Here is a 20,340-nt window from a genome sequence, read left to right as displayed (position 1 = left end):
CCTCTTCCCACCCGATTGACGCTTCTGACATGCAGTTTCACTGCAAAGGCCAAACCGATCTAAACCAACCGGGCTTCATTCCTTAAATCACGTCATTACAGGCGCATGGCGTGGCAATCCATCCCTCAACAAAATCACAGTTGAATACCAGTTCTGGCTCCAAAGACTGCAGCTGTAGGGCCCATTGTTCCTGCTCACAGCCCTGAGCAGTCGACTGTAGGATGGTGTTGTGGCACCACGGCCACCTTACATTAATAGACAAACTTTGATATCTGTGTGAACAGCGGAGCACATCAGGTAAGGAGCTTTTATTTTAAACCTTCACTCCTGCATTACATTGAGAACACCTTTGACAAGCAACAGGGCGAAATTGTAGGAAATGTGTCACCTTTTATACCTGGTTTGTGTTGTAGTCTATCTTGAAATGTGCCTGAGATACATGGGTTGATAGATACTTGACAAAATACAGTCGTGGCGTAATATTAACATAATGTTGTTAAAATGACTTTGCTTAGCAACTGGTACCATTAATGTATTATACAGTGTTAAATGTAGATACCAACAGCAACAGTATGTGTATATATAGCCAATTTTTCAGGATTATTGAGCTACAGTAATGGGTTCTAAAATAATGACCAGTCACACTCTTGTCAAGATTATGTGTTCATACATTTTAATACTTTATCCACTATATTTTAACATTTTTAAGGACTTAGCTGAAATTGGTTAAAGACAACCATAAGATAAGTAAAGAGTTCCTGATGTTTGAGAAAGTTTTGGTCGAGAAGCCTTTTAGACTTCCTTGTAATGATGTCCTACCTGTTGTCTTTTTTCAAATGGGAAATATTTTATTTTAGAGTATTGCTCAAACATGAGAGCCAGGGTAGGCCTATATCTGCTACATCTGATTGCTCAGTAAGATTATAAGTCAAAATGACTGTCTGGATAAAGAGTCAGACACATCACAAGTTAAAATAACTAGTTTGGTGAGGAGCAACACCTTTGACTATTCTTAGGAGAACCTGTTAGGCCGGTGCGTGATGGCTGATGGAAGAAGGAATGGCTTCTTAACAGGCACGCCAGTTTATGGGTGTGTTAGAACTTGCAAATGTTTTTAGTTTGGATCTTAAATGTTATCTGTGTCGCTTTTTTGCATTTTGTTTTATCAAGCCATCTATGGTAAACACATTCCAATGGCTGTGAATTAGATATGTTTTGTTGTTTCCTCTTCATCAATGTGTTTTAGAAGAGGAAAGATAACCAGCCACATTTTGACATGTTTATTTACTTGTTGTCCAGCCCAACCATGAGGGACAGACTGAGCAACCTGCAGGAAATGTCCAGCGGACCTGTGGAGCAGATGGAGTATGCCGAGTCCACTGTCTCCGAGGCCTTCAGTACCGTGGACCTGGAGGAGGAGTTGACACATGAGGCCGTGGTGTTTGACAACAGCCCGGCTCTGGATGAGGTGTTTTCCCATTCGCAGGAAATCCACAGAGAGGTCCAGCTCATCCGACTGGATATCAAAAGGCTTCGCGAGCATAACTCCCGCATGGTCGGTGGTGTCACCACCATGAGCACTATCAAAAGGGACTCCAACGTTATTGGTGCTGACATAAAGTCTCGAGCTGAGGAGGTGCTGGCACGCCTGCAGGTCATGGACGGCAAGGCAAAAAAGCTTGAAGAAGAATATGGCTCAAATTCCGCCGTAACGCGAATTGCAAGAACCCAGTATGCTAGCCTCAGCAATGGTTTCCGCGACACCATGTTTGACTATAATGAGGCTGAGATGAGCCATAGAGAAAACTGTAAAGCCCAGATCCAGAGGCAAATGGAGATAGTGGGACGCGAGGTGACAGGAGAGGAAGTGGAGGAGATGATCGAGAAAGGTCAGTTACACATCTTTAATGACAACATTATGGCTGAAGGTAAAACGGCTCGATCAGCTCTGTCCCAGATTGAGAAACGCCACCAAGAGTTGATTGACCTGGAGTCACGTATCCAAGGCATCCATGAGATTTTCCTGGACATTGCCATGCTGGTTGAGGAGCAGGGCCCCATGCTGAATGCCATCCAAACCAACGTGCAGAAGACCGATGAAAGCATACAGGAGGCACTCGTTAAACTCGGCAGGGCCCAACGTCACGACAAAAACAACCCCTTTAGAAAGATGTTTTGCAGCTGTTTCCCCTGCGTCGACTAATGACTACAGTACAGTACAAACATGGGTAGAGTGATTTCGAAATTACAATGCTGTCTAGACAAGGAAAAGTGGGGAATTTTAAGAACATTTTCTGTATGTTTCAATTGTACAAACTTCAATATTGATAAAGGTTAAAACTCTTGTGTCTAGATTTAAAGACAAGGGTAAAATATTTGTAATATTGTATTTAAGTGATCCCTTGACCTCTAATGTTTGTATGAAATGTTTGAGACAGGTATCTCAAATCCAAATTCATTCCCCTATGATGCAGGTGTCATGCAGACCTCGAGCAAATGGTATTTGAAAATGTTGTTTATGTTTTGAATGTCTGCTGAGTTTCCACATGTGAGGGATTTATCATAATGCAATGACTGCAACACGTAAGTTCATTTATGCAATTGTTTCTGAGATTATATTGTATACTGTCTTATGAAGCCTTTTAGGTCCTTAAATGTGTCACTTCATCTCAATTCACTGGTAAAAATTCTTCTGTGGTGTCATATATTACATAAATAGTTATATTAAAAGTTGGTGTGAGTTTGGCTTTATTCTTGTTTAAACATGAAATGAACATCAACATAACATAATGACCTGTGTGCTTAAGTATTAACATCTGAATGTTCTCAAAAAATTTGAGTAAAAGTACTTATATAATGATGTTATATGTATTATGTTATTCAAATATGATCACTAATCCTTTAACACTCAAGCAGCATTTAATGTTACGTTGAAGCACATTTTAACTATCTTATATACTCTTGGACAGTTTAATTTCATATTAAAGTATAGTATTATAATAATTCATCAAATGTTTTGTTTGTATAATCTTAACCTGTAAAGTACTGTAAATAGTAATAGATTTCCCTGAGTTTTAGTAGGAGTAGAAGTATAAACTAGCATAACATTTCAATACTGTATGTAAGTACTCGAAAATTGCACCTAAGTTCAGTACTTGAGTAAATGTAGTTAGTTTCCACAGATGCAATTATAAACCCTAGCATGTACAAGGTTCAGGAAATAGGCCTGAGCCTTTTGAATCATCCAGGGCCCCACACACACACACACACACACACACACTCACTTACTTACTCACTCACACACACGCACCTACTCACACAGGTGTCATCACTTTACAAACTGATGGCAGCTAGCATTGCATTAGCCCAGTGGTGCACTATCAAATATTTAAGTATATCTTCAGATATCCAGAATAACTTTTTCATGAACACACTGAATGTTAGTGAATCACTTCGCTTCCTGAAGTGAACAGTCAATTAACCAAATAGAAAAATGCGTCTTCCTTCAAGGAAGTATTGAGTGTTGCAGTAGGAGTGCCCATGTTGGTCACCTGAGGAGGGGCGTCAGTCACAGACATGCTGAACACAAAGCGACCAGACAACTTCCTTTCTCAGAATAAAAGATGCATTGCCCAGGCACCTTGGAACAAATTAATCAGCAAAATACACTTTGAAGGAAATTACTTGCTTCCTGTTTTTGTGGGAGCTACTCACAAGAGGTAAGAAAGTTTGAATTTACAGCATTTTGGGGTTTTTTATGTGGAGCAAAGCATCTGGAGACTAGTAGATTAACTGGACATACATAGTGCAGAAAGATGGGACTAATTTAATGGACATAAAGAAGACAATATATAATAAACATTTTCACACATTGTGACAAATGTGATTTTCTTCAATTGTTTTACTATTGTGACATGGGGAAATTGATTTTATTCAGTCTATTGACAGAATGAGACTACGAGAGAATACAAGACAGATATTAAAGCAAGACCCACCATTTTGAAAGGTTTTGCAACATGCAGTTTACAAACAGTTTTTCCTGAGGTACTTCTAAAACATATATCGTCTAACAATATTTTCTGTGTCTAAGCCCACTTTCAATGGAAATATCTGCTTTTCAACAAGACAGTGCCTTCCTTGTTCCTGGTTTTAAAAAGTGCTTTGAGCTGTCACTGCTGTCATTGTTGTAAGTTGTTAAAGTAGAAAATACTGCAGAGAAACTGACCCATTATTGTTGGAGTAGTTATATATAACCCTAACAGGTTAGCTCTGTATGTGGTTTAGTTTCCCTGGGTAAATGAAATATGAACCTATTCATGTTGTCATCAGGGTTAAATGTTAAATATCAATTCTTTAATTTTCACATTGTATGAATCGAAGGTTATACCAATACGAGTATGCTTAAGTATGTCGAACCTGAAACTTTTTTTCAGTACACAGTATTGGTACTATCCACATATTCCCTAAATAAATACAATAAAATTCAAAATAAAGAAAAACTCAAATTACAAAAGCCAAGAAATAAGATGGACAATACCAAAAAATGCAGTCAAAGCCATATTTTGAACTGAGTTGACAGGAAATACAGGCATTTATAAATGTTTAACCATGTGATCGATAATTAGGCCTATGATTAGAAATCTTATCTATGGAATTATATTTTCAACACAAAAGTACACCAGAACCAAAGCTAGACTCTTGATAGACACTTCAGATAAAAGCCTTTCCTTAATGTAATGTAGACTTTAAATTATCAACATCTTTTTTTGCATGGGTCTCTCAGGCAGGATGCTGGACATGCTGGAGAGGCTGCAGAACATCAGTGAGGGGCAGGAGGACGACGAGTCAGACTGCTACGAACCTGAGTACGATGTAGACAAGGTGACCCTGTCTCAAGAGGCAGTGGTGTTTGAGAACTCCTCTGACATTGACAACATCCTGGGGGAGGCCCACTCAATAAGAAAGGATATTTCCCTGCTCCAATTGGAGATACAGCGTCTGAGCACCCACAATGAACGCTTTGGGACCACTGTGCGGCGTCTCACCTTGCTCAAAAAGGACTCTGACTCCATCGCTAGGGGGATCCAGCAACGTGGGGAGGGCCTGTATGTCTGCCTTCAGGCTCTAGATAAGAAGAGCAGACAGCTGGAGGAGAAAAAGGGTCCAAATGTTGCTGTGAGCCGCATTTCCAGAGCTCAGTATGACACACTGACCCGTGCCTTCCATGATGCCATGAGTGATTACAATACGGCGGAAGAGATGCAGAGGTACACATGTCGGGGGAGGATTCAGAGGCAGGTCTCTATAATGGGGACTGAAATCACTGATGACCAGCTGGATGTGATGGTGGACAAAGGTGGTGAGGGATGGGCTGAGCTGTCCCAGAGCCTGGAGATCCAAAGTGCACGCTCGTCCCGCTCGGCGATGTCTGACATCAAAGGCCGACACAAGGAGCTGGTGGAGCTGGAGGTCCGGCTGAAGGAGGTCCATTCACTGTTCCTGCAAATGGCCATGCTGGTGGAGGAGCAGGGATCCATGGTTAATAACATTGAGGCAAATGTGTGTTGCACTAAGGAATACGTTGACAAAATCAACGTTAACATGAAGACGGCCCTAAAGTACAAGAGGAAGAATCCTTTTCAGCAATGTTGTCCCTGTCTACCTTGTTGGGGACACAACCAAACTCTTTAGGGCTTATTTTTACATTATGTCATTATATTAATTATTTAAAAGTTGAATAAACATTTACCTGTGTAAAAGGTTATGGACAGTTGAAAAATAATGTTTGTACATTTTAAAAGGATGTTATTTGAATTGAAATGTTTAAGCTTACGGACGCAAAATAAATAATGTTATAGTAAATCAAAAGTTTGTTGTCCTTGGAAGAAGATCAACAGTAAGTTGGTTACGGGGGTAAAAAGTACAATTGTTTTGATGTTGAAGAATTGGGTTCATGAGAGCTCGTAGTATTAAGGATGGAGAGCGATAAAATGTGTCAGAAACAGACATTAAATAAAGATGTATGAGAAAAGTTGAAATACTAAAAAGGATGAGAGATGTTTCATATTGCTGACAAAAACGCAAGTTTGGCACGAATGATAATTTGACGTGGTTGGTCATGAGAGACAGCATGGGAAAAACCAGGTATGCACAAATACCTTAAATAATATTAACAGTGAGTTCACATGCAGATTGTAAACACCAGAAATGGCACTATATAGTAAAGCAAAGAGAAAATAAAACCATGTGGCTCTCCCAAATTATCCATCAGTCTAGCTGTTGACATTTTTGATTGGAGAAAATATGTGACTTTTATTTGAGCCCATGACATAACTGAATCTATTTTCTGATTTTAAAATTGTAGTGATAGTTTTTAATTACATTATATGTCAAACTGTAAGCTCATAAAAGAAGGCAAATTATGCAGACACATTTGTGTGTTTAGGGGTGAATAAGTCCACTCATGTACTTGGCCTTTTTCTTAGTGGAATAACCTGCAAATCTTACATTGTTTAATTTGCTTGGGGCAAAACGCTACTGGGCTCTTGTTTGCATTTCTTCTTGGTGATCTGTACTATGTTCAATAATAGGCCCAGATTAATTTGATTACAACAAATATGCAACATAATAATAGTTATGGCTATCAGCTGAGATAATAAAGGTTCTAAAGTTGGATGTTGTAAAAGCATGCTTCATTTTTTTTATCATTTTGACTCACTGAAACGGTTTTAGTAGAACTCAGTTAAAGAGTTGTGTCTTATTTGTCCTGTGAAGTCATAATATCTGGTATTGGTCAAATGACATGGAAACTACTGAAAAAAAGATCTTCTGTTAAAATATGTTTGCATAATTTCCACTAATGAGCATGGAGGTATTGAAAATAACATTGGTTCCCTAAGTGAAACCCGGGTTAATAGGAGGAAGACGTTTCTGGATTGAAAGTGAAACACAACAGTAGGAAAGAAGTGGATAAGGAGTAATTGACTACGTATATCACTGTTTGGTTGTTTATTTCACTTCGATATAATTTAACTTATTGGATTCAGTCGTAACATGCAAAGAATATAGTTATTACAGTTGTCAGATAAGTGTAGTTAAGTAAAAAGTACAATATTTGTCTCTTAAATTGCAGCGGAGAGGAGGCGGAGTCTGAGTATAGTGACTATTATTACGACTTACGTTGTATTAGCTTGAGTTGGTGACTTGAAACCTTTTCTAAAGTTAGTCTCTTACTGGGAGCACAAACGCCAAAATAATGCTTTGCCTGTAAGGCTGCGTTCGAATTATTTGTATACATCAGTGTTTCAACGTATGACATGAACACGTTTACTCCAGTAGGCCTATGCCATTCCTAAAGTTAGCTACAGCTAGCTGCTAACACTGCGCTAGCATAATGGCTAGCAACTATGGCTATCCCCATAAAGCTACTCGTGACGCATTGTTCATATGTGAGTATTGTTATATAATGGTGTTCATTGCTAGCGCGTCGCATCTGAGGATGAAACACAAAAATCATATAATGTGGATGTCTGTTCCTCTTCTTCCTGGTGCTTTTCATGTAGAAAAGTGTCTGAACGCGGTGTAGATACCAGGATGGCCGAGTGGTTAAGGCGTTGGACTTAAGATCCAATGGACATATGTCCGCGTGGGTTCGAACCCCACTCCTGGTAGATGTTTTGTTGTTGTTTCTGCCAATTACCTAAAAACAAGAACAGTGTCTCCGAAAAAGAGCATTCATAATAGAATACAGCAAAGTAAACAGCTTATATGTCGAAGTCATTAACTGAAACTTGAGCTATTTTAGCAGATTCGAGAAAAGTAAATACACTGGCTTAAAAGTGTATATATTATTGGTAACTGGATTAATGTGAAAACAATGGAAAATAAATGTCCTCTGTAAGACTTGTGTAAGTAATTATTAAATATCTACTGTGATCAAATAATGCAATTTAACTTCCCTCCAGTCCTTCAAAACAGCGTTTGGAGACTCACACAGTCCCGGAGTCAGCAGCCTTTGTAAACATGTTTTAATAAAGAGCATAAATAACCTTAACACAGGTAAATACACTGCTGATGCTCTACTACACAGTATGAAATGAAATATAAATACTTGCCAGGCACTGAAGCTGTCTGAGGGTGTGCAGCCTGTAAAAGCACGACACAACAGTTAAAATGAGTTATACACTAATGGTTATATACAACAGTAAGACTAACCACGTTAATAACCATTCGTAAACTTTGATAGCTTCCGTTGTTTACACGATGCACGCTAACGATGCGGGTGTCAGATAAGTTAACAGAGAGTTTGTAACGTTATTAGCTGAATTAATCTATATGACAACACTACACAACAGTTTAAATGAGTTATACACTTACAGTTGTATCATAAAACACTGTATCAAGACTCACCACGACTTGTAAACTTTGATATCGTCCGTTGTTTGCCGGGAAAAAAAGTCAGCAAAACAAAACTAGCAGCAACATTGTCTTCTATGCTTAAACATTTCTCCGCCGTGATTGGTCAAATGTTGTACCAATGATAGAGCCAGGAACATAATTGGTCAACGAATGTTCGAGCTCGCACGCTAATTGGCCAATATTCTCAACATTTTATGCGGTGGTGTCCGCATAAATGTATGTATTTTCTCGTTTATCCGTCCAGATTAATGTCTGTCTTTAAGTAGCATTTTCATCTTTTCGACAGAAGAGGGCAGTCTAATCCTTTATTTTAGTCGTTCGGCTTTTGTCCAACTCTGGCTCATTGAAGGCCTGCACATTTTCACCCTATAATTTCACAGTAAGGGCGATGCCTTGGACTCATGGATACCTAGTCATCTTCAACTGCCACAGGAAACGCTTCTCAAAACACATCTGTAACTCTTTCAAAGTCTTATTCAGAAGTTTATCACACTAGTCACATGGATGCAAGAAGATAGGACTGAAATTAGCGTTTTGAAGCTTCCTTGAAATTCATTAATATAGGTATTTTGTGCTGCAGTGTAAAGCAGCACAATATATGTTATATATGTAGGCTGTATATATATGTAGCAGTTCTGTGACACATTCAATATAACATGTGCATACGGCATTTGCCTACACTGGAGTTTTGATACTAATAGATGTTTTTTATACTTATCAGTTAAAATATTGTTTCAGTTAACCATAAGTGAGGTTTCCCACCTGTCCCCTTTCTCACTCATACTCACCACCTACAAAAAGGGCTGTCACTTGATAGGTGTTTGAGGCCCTAAGTGAGCACTAATGAATGAACTTGAGCTTCTTCTTTGGGGATGTGAGAAAGCATCAACAACAGATCCCTGATAAGTGAGAATAGGGAGGAGGAAGGATGAGCGCTTGAGATGTACGATCAACATCTCTGCATCCACAAAGCCTCAGGGACGCTTTCCAAATGTCTTAATCTATTATTCATTTCCCTCAGGTACTGGAAACACATCATGCAGTGTAATAAAATGAAACCATAGATAAGAGATGATGAGAGCATGTGTGGTAATGTTAAAGGCTTTTGTTGTTCTTATGGTTGGGATTGTTACTGGATTGTTTTTATTATACTTTTATTTGTACATGTTAAGTGTTAAATGGTCTGCTCTTTTTGGTTTTAATATGCACTTCAAGTGGAAGATGCTATCTGAATAAAGATTTGTATTATTTAGTGAACTGTTTAATGTTTTGCATGAAATCATTCTAGTATTTCAATTTCTTGCCACCTTATTTTATAGTTCACCACATTGAGGAAGGAAACATTGTACTTTAGAATTAATCTGAGTATACCATTTAGTTGCTTTTCAGAATAATCATTTACATAACACATTATCAATTATAGATTAAACTAACCAATGGTGTAAAAAGTAGTTCAAATGAACTCAGCCATGTAACAGCATTTGAATGAAGCTGCTTATATGTTATCATATCAGTAATATGAATCTGATTCTGATATTATTATTATTACTAATCAAATATCATGTAATTATACTGACAAAATACATTTTTAAGTTTTTTTTATTTCACTGACAATACCACACACTTTTACTTCAGTAGGATTTTGAATAAAAGGATTTTCATCATCGTTTTTTCAGTGTCAAATTGCTATTTTTATTTCTGTATACCTTTTTTCGACCACTGCACTATAGTCATCATTCTTTTGGTTAAAGTAATCTGTGTCACATTACACATAAATGTAAGAAATATATTGGGTAAATGGCTTGTTTAAATAGTTGTGGAAAGCCTCGCCCCTTGGCCTACTAAACATTCCAGTTTTTATTCCACAGTTAAAGTTACTTGTAAAGTTTTGTGTCTCCCAGTGGGAATCACTGGTTTCGCTGGTGTTACGTCACGTGACGCCCACCGCGCCATGTTTCCATCTCCGCGTCAGGAAAAACTTTTAGAGCCCGAGGGAAAACCTCAAGACCACCGTCACCCACCCGGAGTGAACAATGAGGTTCCGGTTAAAACCTTCAAAATAAAAGCGAGAAACGAAACATTTTGCTTTCTAATGTCACATTGAGAGATCAGATAATGTCAATATATTACTGATGTTTAATTCATAATTCACGTCATATATATTTATGAAATGTTGTAATGTAAGGGGTAGCAGGGCATCTTTAGCTGGGCGCCACAGTAGTTTATTTAAAATGAGGAACATATACATAATAGTAAATACTATAAATATACAGAGACGAAGGACACAATTTCCTCAACAGTTGTGTAACTAATGGAAAATCACAATTACATATAAACAATAGAATTACCATTACATGAAAAATGCGAGAAACATCCAGGTAAGCAGACACAATAAATTAAAAGGTAAAAGACACTTAAGACTTAAATATAGATGGAAGCTATACACTTTTGACTTCCTATTTATTATAAACATATTTACCTAGAATATTCACATATTCAATAGTGTCTACATTTTCTGAATGATATTTTACTATAAAACAGGTCTAAATAATATCTATTTATGAAATTACATTCGGAATATTTAAAAGAAATAACATAATTGGTCTATTCTTTCAGCAAGGATCTACTTTAAATAAAAAAAATGGTTTGTAGAAGATCAGAAACAAGATTAAATGCTGGTATGTTCAGTCTCTTTTACTTTGAAGGACCTAATGCAGCCTTTCCGGTATGTCTAGCTAACTCTGGAGCTTGACGTCGGTGTTAGCGGCAGGGAGAAATAGTCAAGTAAGCAACAGGAATAAAGTTGTGGGACCTGAGCCCACCGTACCGCGGCGTTCACCCGTGAAACGTAATAACCATCTCTCCGTTTCCAAGAGTCAGCCTGCCGTGTGCTTTAAACACTACGGCAGTTTGCTGCGGTGCAAACAGGCGTCTCTGAAAGCTTTTTTAAAACACATTGTGGAGACTGGGTGCGCTCGAGGACGGTTCATTTTAGTTAGCTTGGTAGTTAAGAAGAGTGCCTCTCTGAGTTGAAAATGCCTTAAATGAATTGGATATGCGTTTTCGAATGTTCAACTTTTCCACTACACTTTACATTGTTTGTGTGTCCATACTCTACACGTTTGGGACTTGTTGTGAGGGAGCACGTCTCCTGACTCCTTGGTGACAGCAGAGGTGAGTGTGAGATTTTTTATCCATGATGTTTGTTAACATGTAACATTAACAGTCATTGAATAAACGCATTATCTCGGTTATTTTGCAGTTTGAAGTCAGACGGTGGAACTGTAAAAAGTTAAAACGTTAAAAAAAGACGTCAAACAATAACTTTCTTCCCTACTTTACACATAGCTAGCTGTTAGTGTACATTGCAACCAGTTTGAAAAGTTAAGCTCTAAATACCAGTCATACCTTGGAGATAAATATTAACTACAGCAAGGCCACAATAGATTTGCAAGTTCCTTTTTGTGTTTTCTTTTAGCAGTGTCATGGTGTTAAGTCTTGTCGGGAAGGTGTTTATCACGTCAGGTTAACACAATACACAAAGTTACTTCAAATTTATTGTTATTAAGCCAAGCCATTGACACTGCTCTTGTTGAAATCAATCTAGAAAGTACTGAACTACCCTTGAGGTTCACAGCTTCAAATGTAAACTCTCTGTTGTATCATTTCAGTTGTTTGCCACTGATGTCAAAACTACTCCTCTCCCAGTGAGAGGAACCGAAATTGTAAAGACACCAGCTACACAAATGTGTGTGTCCCTTCCTTGAGCTTACAGTTGTTATTTTTGGGTCTTGCATCATCCCTCAAGAACTGTAACTCACCAAGTACTGCCTGATAAAACAGGCACATGCACTCCTTTCATGGTAAAAGCAAACTATTTTAGGAGTGGACATGGTTGAGTTTTTAATGAAAGGATAACAGCCTGAATTAAAACAGACCACAAGCATTACACCTAAGCAGATCTCTAAAAAAACAAGTGCATTAACAGCTGACTTATTAATTTAGTCACATTTTAACATTAGGAGATTATTACAGATGGTGTTTCATTTGCAGCTTCTGAAAGTTAGGCGCGCACACACCATAGTGGTCATTATGAAACTGATAGAAAACACAGGAACATTTGCAAATATTTGCACATGACAAGTCATCCACATTGTATAATATTTCATTAATCCCCTAAAGGAAACACTTATCACTTGAGCCCATAACTTGAGATTCACCACTTTCAAGAAGCAGTCAAGGGTTCCCTTTTCTGGAAAAAGGTTACTAACTACCTAACTACCTAACTACCTAACTACCTAACTACCTAACTAACTAACTAACTAACTAACTAACCTAAACACACTTAAATAAACCAATGAAACGCATCACTGGTTGCATGATGATAAACCTTACCAACTGTCTGCAGTCTTGCAGGATGCTCTAGCTTCCTACATAATAATCATTATCATGGCCCAAACTTAACAAATTAGATAATGACTAAATGCAAATCATTACAGTATAGGTTGACTATGTTTTAAATCAAATCTTACTACATATTTAGTGGAAATACTTTATAATTCAGCTTGAAGTTCAACATTAGAAGAAAGCTTTAGATTTGACAAGTGTTAGCTGTGTATGATGGTTTGTGGCGGCCAACCATAGCAACATGAGCACAGCAAAACAAATGGTGGCTGACCAAAGGCTTTTCACATCTCTAAGTTTATTGGTTAGTTGGTTCCTGAGTCTTTAAAAAGTCTACACTATGATTTTGCATTATTACAGCATCAATTACACTACTAGGAGTTGTTAGAGACACAAATCAACCACCAGATTGTCAGCCTAAAGCCTCGAGAGTGTGTTTCCTTCCCAGCATTGTTCAGCGGATATGGAGGTGAAGTCTCAAGCAGCTGTTAGTGTTTTAATGACCTACGGTGTTCCTTAAGAAGTGTCAGATCATTCCTGCGTGCTATGTGACCATGTTTGACTGTTTTTCTCCAATGCATATGACACGTCCACTCTCTAGAGCTACTTTTAAGAGTATTACCACTGCTTAAAGTCACATTAAAGCAGAAAGGAGCTTACGTTTTATTGTTTCTTACAGGTGCAGAACAAGGGCTGGAATTATATCAAGTGTTACATTTATTGGCTGACATGGCATCACACAGGGACACTGCAGAGGGCGGAGCCAACGAAGAGTTCAACGACATCATCAAGTGGAGATCTGGTATGTTTTAGAGATTTATTACCTCAAGGCTATGTTTAATGTTTGATGCTCTATACCGGACACACCTCTCCTACAGTGTGCTCGCATGAACCAAATTATGTCTGATTATTTATCAGATTATCCGGTTGTGTCATATTGAAAAAGGTTTAGTTGTACGTGCATAAGAGCAGTCACTGAAAGGAAACACTGACAGAGCCAGAAATCCTGTTGTGCATGGTTAACCTCTGTTCCCATGGAGGCAAGGGAAAAGGGACAGAGAAGCAAATGAAAGCAACAAAGCCACGAAGAAAACAGGAGATGGTTGATTGTAACACGTTTGCAAGGAAAAAAGAGAAAGTAACAGTCAAGGTGACCAATGGCAGCGGAGAGAAGGGAAGACAAGAATGCAGGGATGGGTTTAAAGAGCCGCACCCTGTGATCCCTTTCTCTGTGGTTCATTCCATAGGTTAATCTTTTGTAGACGCCACCCTCTGAGAGAGGAACAGACACACTAACAAGTTGTTGCTCTGGCAGGAGGAGTGCTCTGGATGAGAAAACTGTAAACATCAGCAAAATATCAAGCTCATAATTGTACCTGATATTGTGAGACCATCTATCTATGATGAAAGATGGAATTTCTTGCTGGCTATGGATGAGGAAGGGACTTCAAGTGACTTTGTTCTTGTGTTATAATTTTTCATAACATTGTGTTGGTATGAGGATCAACACAATGTTGATCAGTGACTTATAAAAGGGATGCATGAAAAGATGAAACAGTGTCATCTCTTGTCTTCTTTTCGTACAGGACTTAAATCTGACACTCACAAAGCTTTATTCCAGACTCTGTTTTTATCAAATTCATATATAAGTACTTGTTTATTAGGCTGATTAGGCTTTATGAAAGTGACCATTTAAGAAGTTAATAGAGGATTTTGAATACATAATGGCTTAATGTAAAATTGAAAGTATCCGTTTTGAGCAATGTTTCTAAAAAGGCTCTTTTTTTAACTTCATCCAAGAAACAAAAAAGTGATTATGTTATGGCTTCATGTAGTATATTAGTTGTTCTCCCTGACTGTTTGATACAGCGTAGGTGTTAGTGGGTTTGAATGATTGTCGTTCAGTGAATCTGGCTCCGATAGCAGGTCGTTTTACATTGCATTCCACCTTTCTAATCAGTCAACTATTGTATTAGTGAACAAACTATGTTAACTGAATGTTTTTGCTATCAACTTAAGGCAGACAGTCATGGGTCTGTTATTCTTTTGGCTTTTTTTAACTGTAATTTGTACCCTGAATTCATCATATTATGTTGGCATCTTAGAGCGGTGGCATGTGCTTCAGTTGAGATCTGTAGGACTTCCCTTCATAGTCCCCCTGCCAACTCTCTGTCCTTGCTGTTTCACTCTCTCTACTGTAACTGCGAAATAGAAAAAGTAATAATAAGAAAAGTGGGTAAATGTATTCAGTCCTATCCATATGCCAGCTTTCCACACCCGTCCAGCCCCTGAAGCTGGCAGATCCTGGGCCAGGAATTCCTCCGTGCCGATGCAGTTTGTAATTTACAATGCTCACGTCCAGACCACAATGCTTTTATTACAAAGATCCAGGTTTCCCTAGCAACCCCAAAGGAAATGTTTTCTCTTATGGCAAAGAGGCGGAAATTAAGCACGTAGCTTAGCTGTACACTAAATCAACCCACAAAAAATTGCCGTGCACGCTGTTGTGTAAGCTTTTGCCCAATCGGTTCTCACCCTCACTTTAAACAGACTTTTCTGGTGTGTGTGCAGCCGACAGAAATATGTCTGAAATGAGGTGTTCTACTTCATAATGGGAAGAGTATGTGAACAAAACCAGGTCAAACCAGGGCTGCACACTCTACAATAAGACAATTCATAATTCTCCCAGCACATGTGGAATATGCATTGCTCCACCCTGACTATAGAGGCTGCTTGTTAAAATTGATCCTGTGACAGCCTCACAAACCCAGGTCTGTCTGCTGTTGTGTCAGAAATGGAGACAGGGAGATAGAGGGTGAGAAAGAGAGAGGACTGTAGCCTACATGGAGCTGAAATAGTGCTTTGAGAGGTGACTGACAAGCAGGTGTGTTTGTGTATGTGTGTGTGTGTGTGGTGGGCAGGTGGAAGGATGTTTTCACAGCTGAGACAAGCCTTGTGAGGAGAGCATTAGCATACTTGTTCATCTGATCCCCACCGGCTGCCATGTTTGAATGGTTGAAGAATTTACACTCCTCTTTTTTGTCATCATTACTGATTGTCAACACCGGTCGTCATGATCCTCCAGAAAGAGTTAACACACTTGGTTAATAGAAGGTTTGTTTTAGTTATTTCAGCTGCTGTTTGGCCCATATGTAAACTTCAGTGAGATCACCACTCCGGTGAGTGCTGAGGCGACAGTGCTGTGTGTTGTCTCTCTGCCTCCTGTGATGGAGGACAGACAGTCCTTCCCGTTCACACACGTATGCACACTCATGCCTCTTGAGCGGTGGCTCATGTTTTCCAGCACGTCAGGATTTTACGCAAGCTGCAATGAAGTGGCGACAGAGAGAAAAATGTGCAGGGTAGACCCTGTAGAACCGTGTGACGCTGGAATAAATGACTCTCCTTTGGTCGTAACTTTATTGTGTGATGGACGGGTTTAAGCATTGAAACATACAACCAAAATGTACCATGTGTCATGTAAGATTTATTCTCTTGGTCAAATGTTTTAAGTACAGCTTTCATTGCTACAATACCAGGTTGGTGTTGCATTTCAGTATTTTGTGTGTCACTGAAAATACCTTAAAGTCACTTTTAAAGATTTTCAGGACTGTCCAGTGTTGAAGAAATTAGTCGATAGACAGAAAACTATTTGATTATAACAGTTTATTTATCAAATAATAATAACTTTCTTTTTCATTTTCAGTTCATCTTTAAACAAGCAATTAGAAGTTATCACCTTGAACTTTTGGAACCGATGGGTAGACAATCTGGAATGAAACGTATCATTACTTGCTGCCCTGAAGTTGACCTACAAGGCTGAACTCTGTTGAGAACCAGATGTGTGTTGTTCGCCTCATGGCACAACAGTTCTCAAAGCGCTCAAACAGATGTTAAGGAGTAGTTACTTTTACGAAGTCCTGGTTGGCTTCCCTTTAACACCCTGAAGCCTTATCTACCTATCCTGCTAGCCCTTCCCCTCCCCCTACCCAATCCAGTGTGCAGACCAATACATCTCTGATTACCTGAGTGGTCTTTTGTCTTCTCTGTCTTTTTTTCCCTCTATTGATTTTTATACGCTTTCTTCCCATCAATCAATACTCTCTCCTGTTATTCACTGTGCATCTGTGCATTTGATAATGTAAGACAAACGGCATCAGTCCCCAAACGCATACTTTAAATTTAGTGGCATGAGTTTATACAGCTTTGAACTTGGGTTTTCTTTGTTGAATCTGTTACATTCTGGATTTTTCATGTTGAGCTAAACACAGATTAGCTGGATTCTTGCAAATAATAAAAAATGCGGGAACACAAGATGATTAAAAAATCCATATTGTCAGGCTTCAAGCAGTACCTTTGTGTCCAAATCACACTGCTACAGAATGCTACAGACCAATCAGCATCCCGTGATGAGCTGCTATTAGATATGGACTTGGTTGAGGTGTCTGTGACGCCACAACAGTTTGTTTAAAACCTCAATGGGTTGCATCCAATAGCATCGGTTTTATCCAAACTGAATAGTATTTCTTCATTGAAAGAAGGTCAAAGTATGAACTGAAAGCTTTCCCGACTGGTTTGATTGACCATTATTTAGGTTCTGTGTAATAAACCAAGTGTCACGTCAGGTTCATACAGAGGGCCATTTACTTGGGTGTGACATGCTGTACTATTACATGACATATTGTTGTATCTTACAAGAGAACAAGAATGGGATTGTCACCATACAGAGGGTGTGGAGGGTGTAGCTACAATTCTCTGAAGAATTGTCACCAAACTAGCTCAGATACACGTCATGGATCCTTAATTCTAGCTTTGGCCGCTGCTAGCAGGGTGGACCGACCGCTTTGAAAAGTTCCAGCTGGTGTGTGAGTGCATGTTTGGAAACAGACTGTATGCTCATCAAGAATGAATAAAACATTAAAGTTATCTGAAGCGATAATTACCATGTAGCCATGACAGTGAAAACTTGTTAGCTGTCAGTTATTGCAATGGAATGCAGTGTTATGCAAATTCATAATGATGGGTGTGCATCTGCATGTGTGGGTAGCATTGAACACAAATCAAAACAAAGGAGCTTTCACTGCGGCCGCCCCTTCATTCTGGGATGTCACGACCTGAATTTGTTTTCTTCATTGCCTCTGGTGTTTGAGCTTCACTTTCTTGTATGGGTCTACGGTCAGCGAGGGTTCTCATGAGCTTTTTTTTTACTTTGAGGATGCACACTGTCCTCAGGGAATGCAGCTGGATGAGTCTTCACAGCAATATATATAGACTCAAGTGTGTTTGTCTCTCTGCTGTTAACTGCATCTGGCTGCATGGGAAGTGGGAGGAAACAATCTCTACCAAATCCTGGCTGGAAATGTAGGAATATGAGCACTGGCCAAAACATCTCCCCTGGGTGTGGCTGTCTGTGGGACGCTGCCTCTTTGGTCCTTGTGAATGTGTGTGTGCAGCAGCAGCATTTAGACACCCCGCCCAGGCCAGATGACATTTAAAACTCTTCTAGAGAAGGCTGTAAATGGCAAGAAAATGATCAGTGTTGGATGTTCTTGTGGTTGTCAAACACATATGAATTAGTCTCCTCTTGTTGTGAATCTCCCTTTTCCAAAGCAAGCCCTTCCAGTTTAAATCCCCCACTCTGCCCCCTTTCCCCCTTTCCCCCAGCTCATTAGGGCTACAAAGCCACGTTGCCCAATCTACCTTCTGACCCCTCGCATGACAGGATTTACTAAAACAAAAAAACAGGCTGAGGCCCAGAGAGAGTTTAAATTAACCCTTTAAAGCTACAGCGGTATTTCTCTTCTGAGTAAATAGCTTGAAGGAATTTAATTCCTCCATCTCAATGCTTTTTTTCAATAGTGCTAAAGTTAGTTTTTTTTACCTTAGGCAGTTAACAAGTTTGTCTCACTTGTTTTACTGCGTATGGGGCTAAAACAGCCGAGTGCAACGTTTTTTTTTATACTGTGTTAAAGTTGTGCCGATACCAAAAACTCTTCAGTTGTGTTTTTTTTCTACCTAGAACATTTCTGATCTTTTACAAACTGTTATTTTTGTGTTTTTCCAATGTTGCATAGAGTGGTCGGTAGAGATAGACAGGACAGACTGGGAGAGACCTACTGTAGAACAGGGACAGTCAAAGACATTCTGGCTACTGTACTTGTAATGCACCTCTACAAGGAGATTGAACATTTTTTTTTTAGACATGGGAATCTACTTTTTCCAAGGGTGGAGGCCTGTGGAAATGAGGGAGATCTGCTTTTTCCATTTCTTTCTCTTCAATTTTGGTAGGACCACTGACTCATCTGCTCTGTATGCATATACTCTTGTGTGTGGGAACCACTTCTGGAAAGATCTTTTAATGGGAAAATTCATCCTAAAACACATTAAAGCAGCAGTAATATCCTGCATTTTGTGGTCCTGTAAACTGCTGTGTTTTGAGATAATAATCATAGGGACATTTATCATTAAGTAGGGCTGCACACTTGGGGCCAAAATGAAAATATATGACTTCATAGTTGTTGTTTTTTAACCAGTAGTCGCACCAGGGATTTTGATATCACATAATACCATTAACAAATGTTGTGTGTATTTGTGTGAGACACAAACACAGATATGTTAATGCCAGTGCATAAGCACACTAGCATGGCTTCATTCAAGCATCTTGCTGACGGATGCTCCTGGAGTGTTGTGTGAGGATGGGATGACAGAAGAGGACGCCTGTCTCTGGCTTCATGACTGATGCAGCTCAGTGCGTGGAAAGTCCCCTCTGCTCTCTGATTCCTTCAGTCACTGCCAAGTCCAGCCTCACCCCACCAAAGACACTCCTCTGAGTTGTGACCAGCACACCAGCTGCTGCTGCAAGTCTCCAGGGAGGGAAGTAGATTTAACACAATCAGACTCTGGAAGTTGGTCACGAGTGGTCCGGGTTGGTATTCCTCCTTTACTTCCTCTCAGTAAAGAAAAGGATAAAGGGAAAACAAAACCACAGGAAACTTAACTTTCTCAATTGTTTCCCTCCCCCTTTCCCCTCTACTCTCTTCTCTCTTCTCTCGCCATATACCCTCTCTGTGGGAATACAGTTGTTTGTTCAGTTGCCCCTCATGGACTAAATATGTCAATGAGCAAATGGACTCAGGCCTTTGCCCTGTTCCACTACGCTGGCTCTTAGACTTGCTTTAAATGTCAGCAGCAAAGCCTCAGTCTTGCCCCTTGCGACTTGCATTTTTTCGGAGTAATTTTTTTTGTTTGATTGTCAAAGGTTTCACTTTCATGTAAATAGTCGCAAAGGAAGTGGCTGCCGTGGCCCAGGGTGCGTTTAAGGGTTTAGGTCACCTTAGATGATGTTTATCTACCGCCGCTCCCTGCTAGTTGGGAGAATGAGAAATGTTGTCCCGGTCAGTTCTTTGTGTTTCCAGGGGAGATTCAGCTGTCACTAGCAGCAATACATATGGCCCACTCACCTCTACGTCACCTGTCACTAACCTTTTTAAATGACACCCTGAAGAAGTCCCTGCTCTT

The 20,340-nt window shown here is 39.4% G+C and overlaps 3 protein-coding genes and 1 non-coding gene across 4 annotated transcripts in view; all 4 read left to right on the top strand.

The window, feature by feature from the left end:
- The first annotated feature begins 5 nt into the window (after window positions 1–5).
- Window positions 6–2,745, top strand: stx11b.1 (syntaxin 11b, tandem duplicate 1). The gene is made up of 2 exons (XM_034142880.1): window positions 6–297; window positions 1,300–2,745. Exon 2 carries the CDS (start codon window positions 1,307–1,309, stop codon window positions 2,201–2,203), a length of 897 nt encoding a protein of 298 aa, XP_033998771.1. The 5' UTR covers window positions 6–297; window positions 1,300–1,306; the 3' UTR covers window positions 2,204–2,745.
- A 546-nt stretch (window positions 2,746–3,291) lies between these two features.
- LOC117492208 (syntaxin-11-like) lies at window positions 3,292–8,106 on the top strand. The gene is made up of 2 exons (XM_034142327.1): window positions 3,292–3,719; window positions 4,784–8,106. Exon 2 carries the CDS (start codon window positions 4,789–4,791, stop codon window positions 5,689–5,691), a length of 903 nt encoding a protein of 300 aa, XP_033998218.1. The 5' UTR covers window positions 3,292–3,719; window positions 4,784–4,788; the 3' UTR covers window positions 5,692–8,106.
- trnal-uaa lies at window positions 7,588–7,670 on the top strand. The gene has a single exon. It is a non-coding gene; the product is annotated as a tRNA-Leu (tRNA).
- Window positions 8,107–11,184: 3,078 nt separating the features above from the next.
- Window positions 11,185–20,340, top strand: part of utrn (utrophin) — a 173,867-nt gene continuing 164,711 nt past the window's right edge. The window contains exons 1-2 of the mRNA XM_034143472.1: window positions 11,185–11,592; window positions 13,502–13,624. Of these exons, the coding sequence (XP_033999363.1) occupies window positions 13,552–13,624 (73 nt within the window). The 5' untranslated portion in view covers window positions 11,185–11,592; window positions 13,502–13,551. The remainder of the gene's footprint in view (window positions 11,593–13,501; window positions 13,625–20,340) is intronic.

This window comes from Trematomus bernacchii, unplaced genomic scaffold, assembly GCF_902827165.1.
Source record: "Trematomus bernacchii unplaced genomic scaffold, fTreBer1.1, whole genome shotgun sequence".
Classification (NCBI taxonomy): domain Eukaryota; kingdom Metazoa; phylum Chordata; class Actinopteri; order Perciformes; family Nototheniidae; genus Trematomus; species Trematomus bernacchii.
Note: the sequence above shows the minus strand (reverse complement) of the source record. Positions and strands in the feature narration are given on the sequence as shown.

Excerpts from the sequence above, each read along its gene's own strand:
- stx11b.1 (XM_034142880.1), top strand. The coding sequence starts at position 1,307 with ATGAGGGACAGACTGAGCAACCTGCAGGAAATGTCCAGCGGACCTGTG.
- LOC117492208 (XM_034142327.1), top strand. The coding sequence starts at position 4,789 with ATGCTGGACATGCTGGAGAGGCTGCAGAACATCAGTGAGGGGCAGGAG.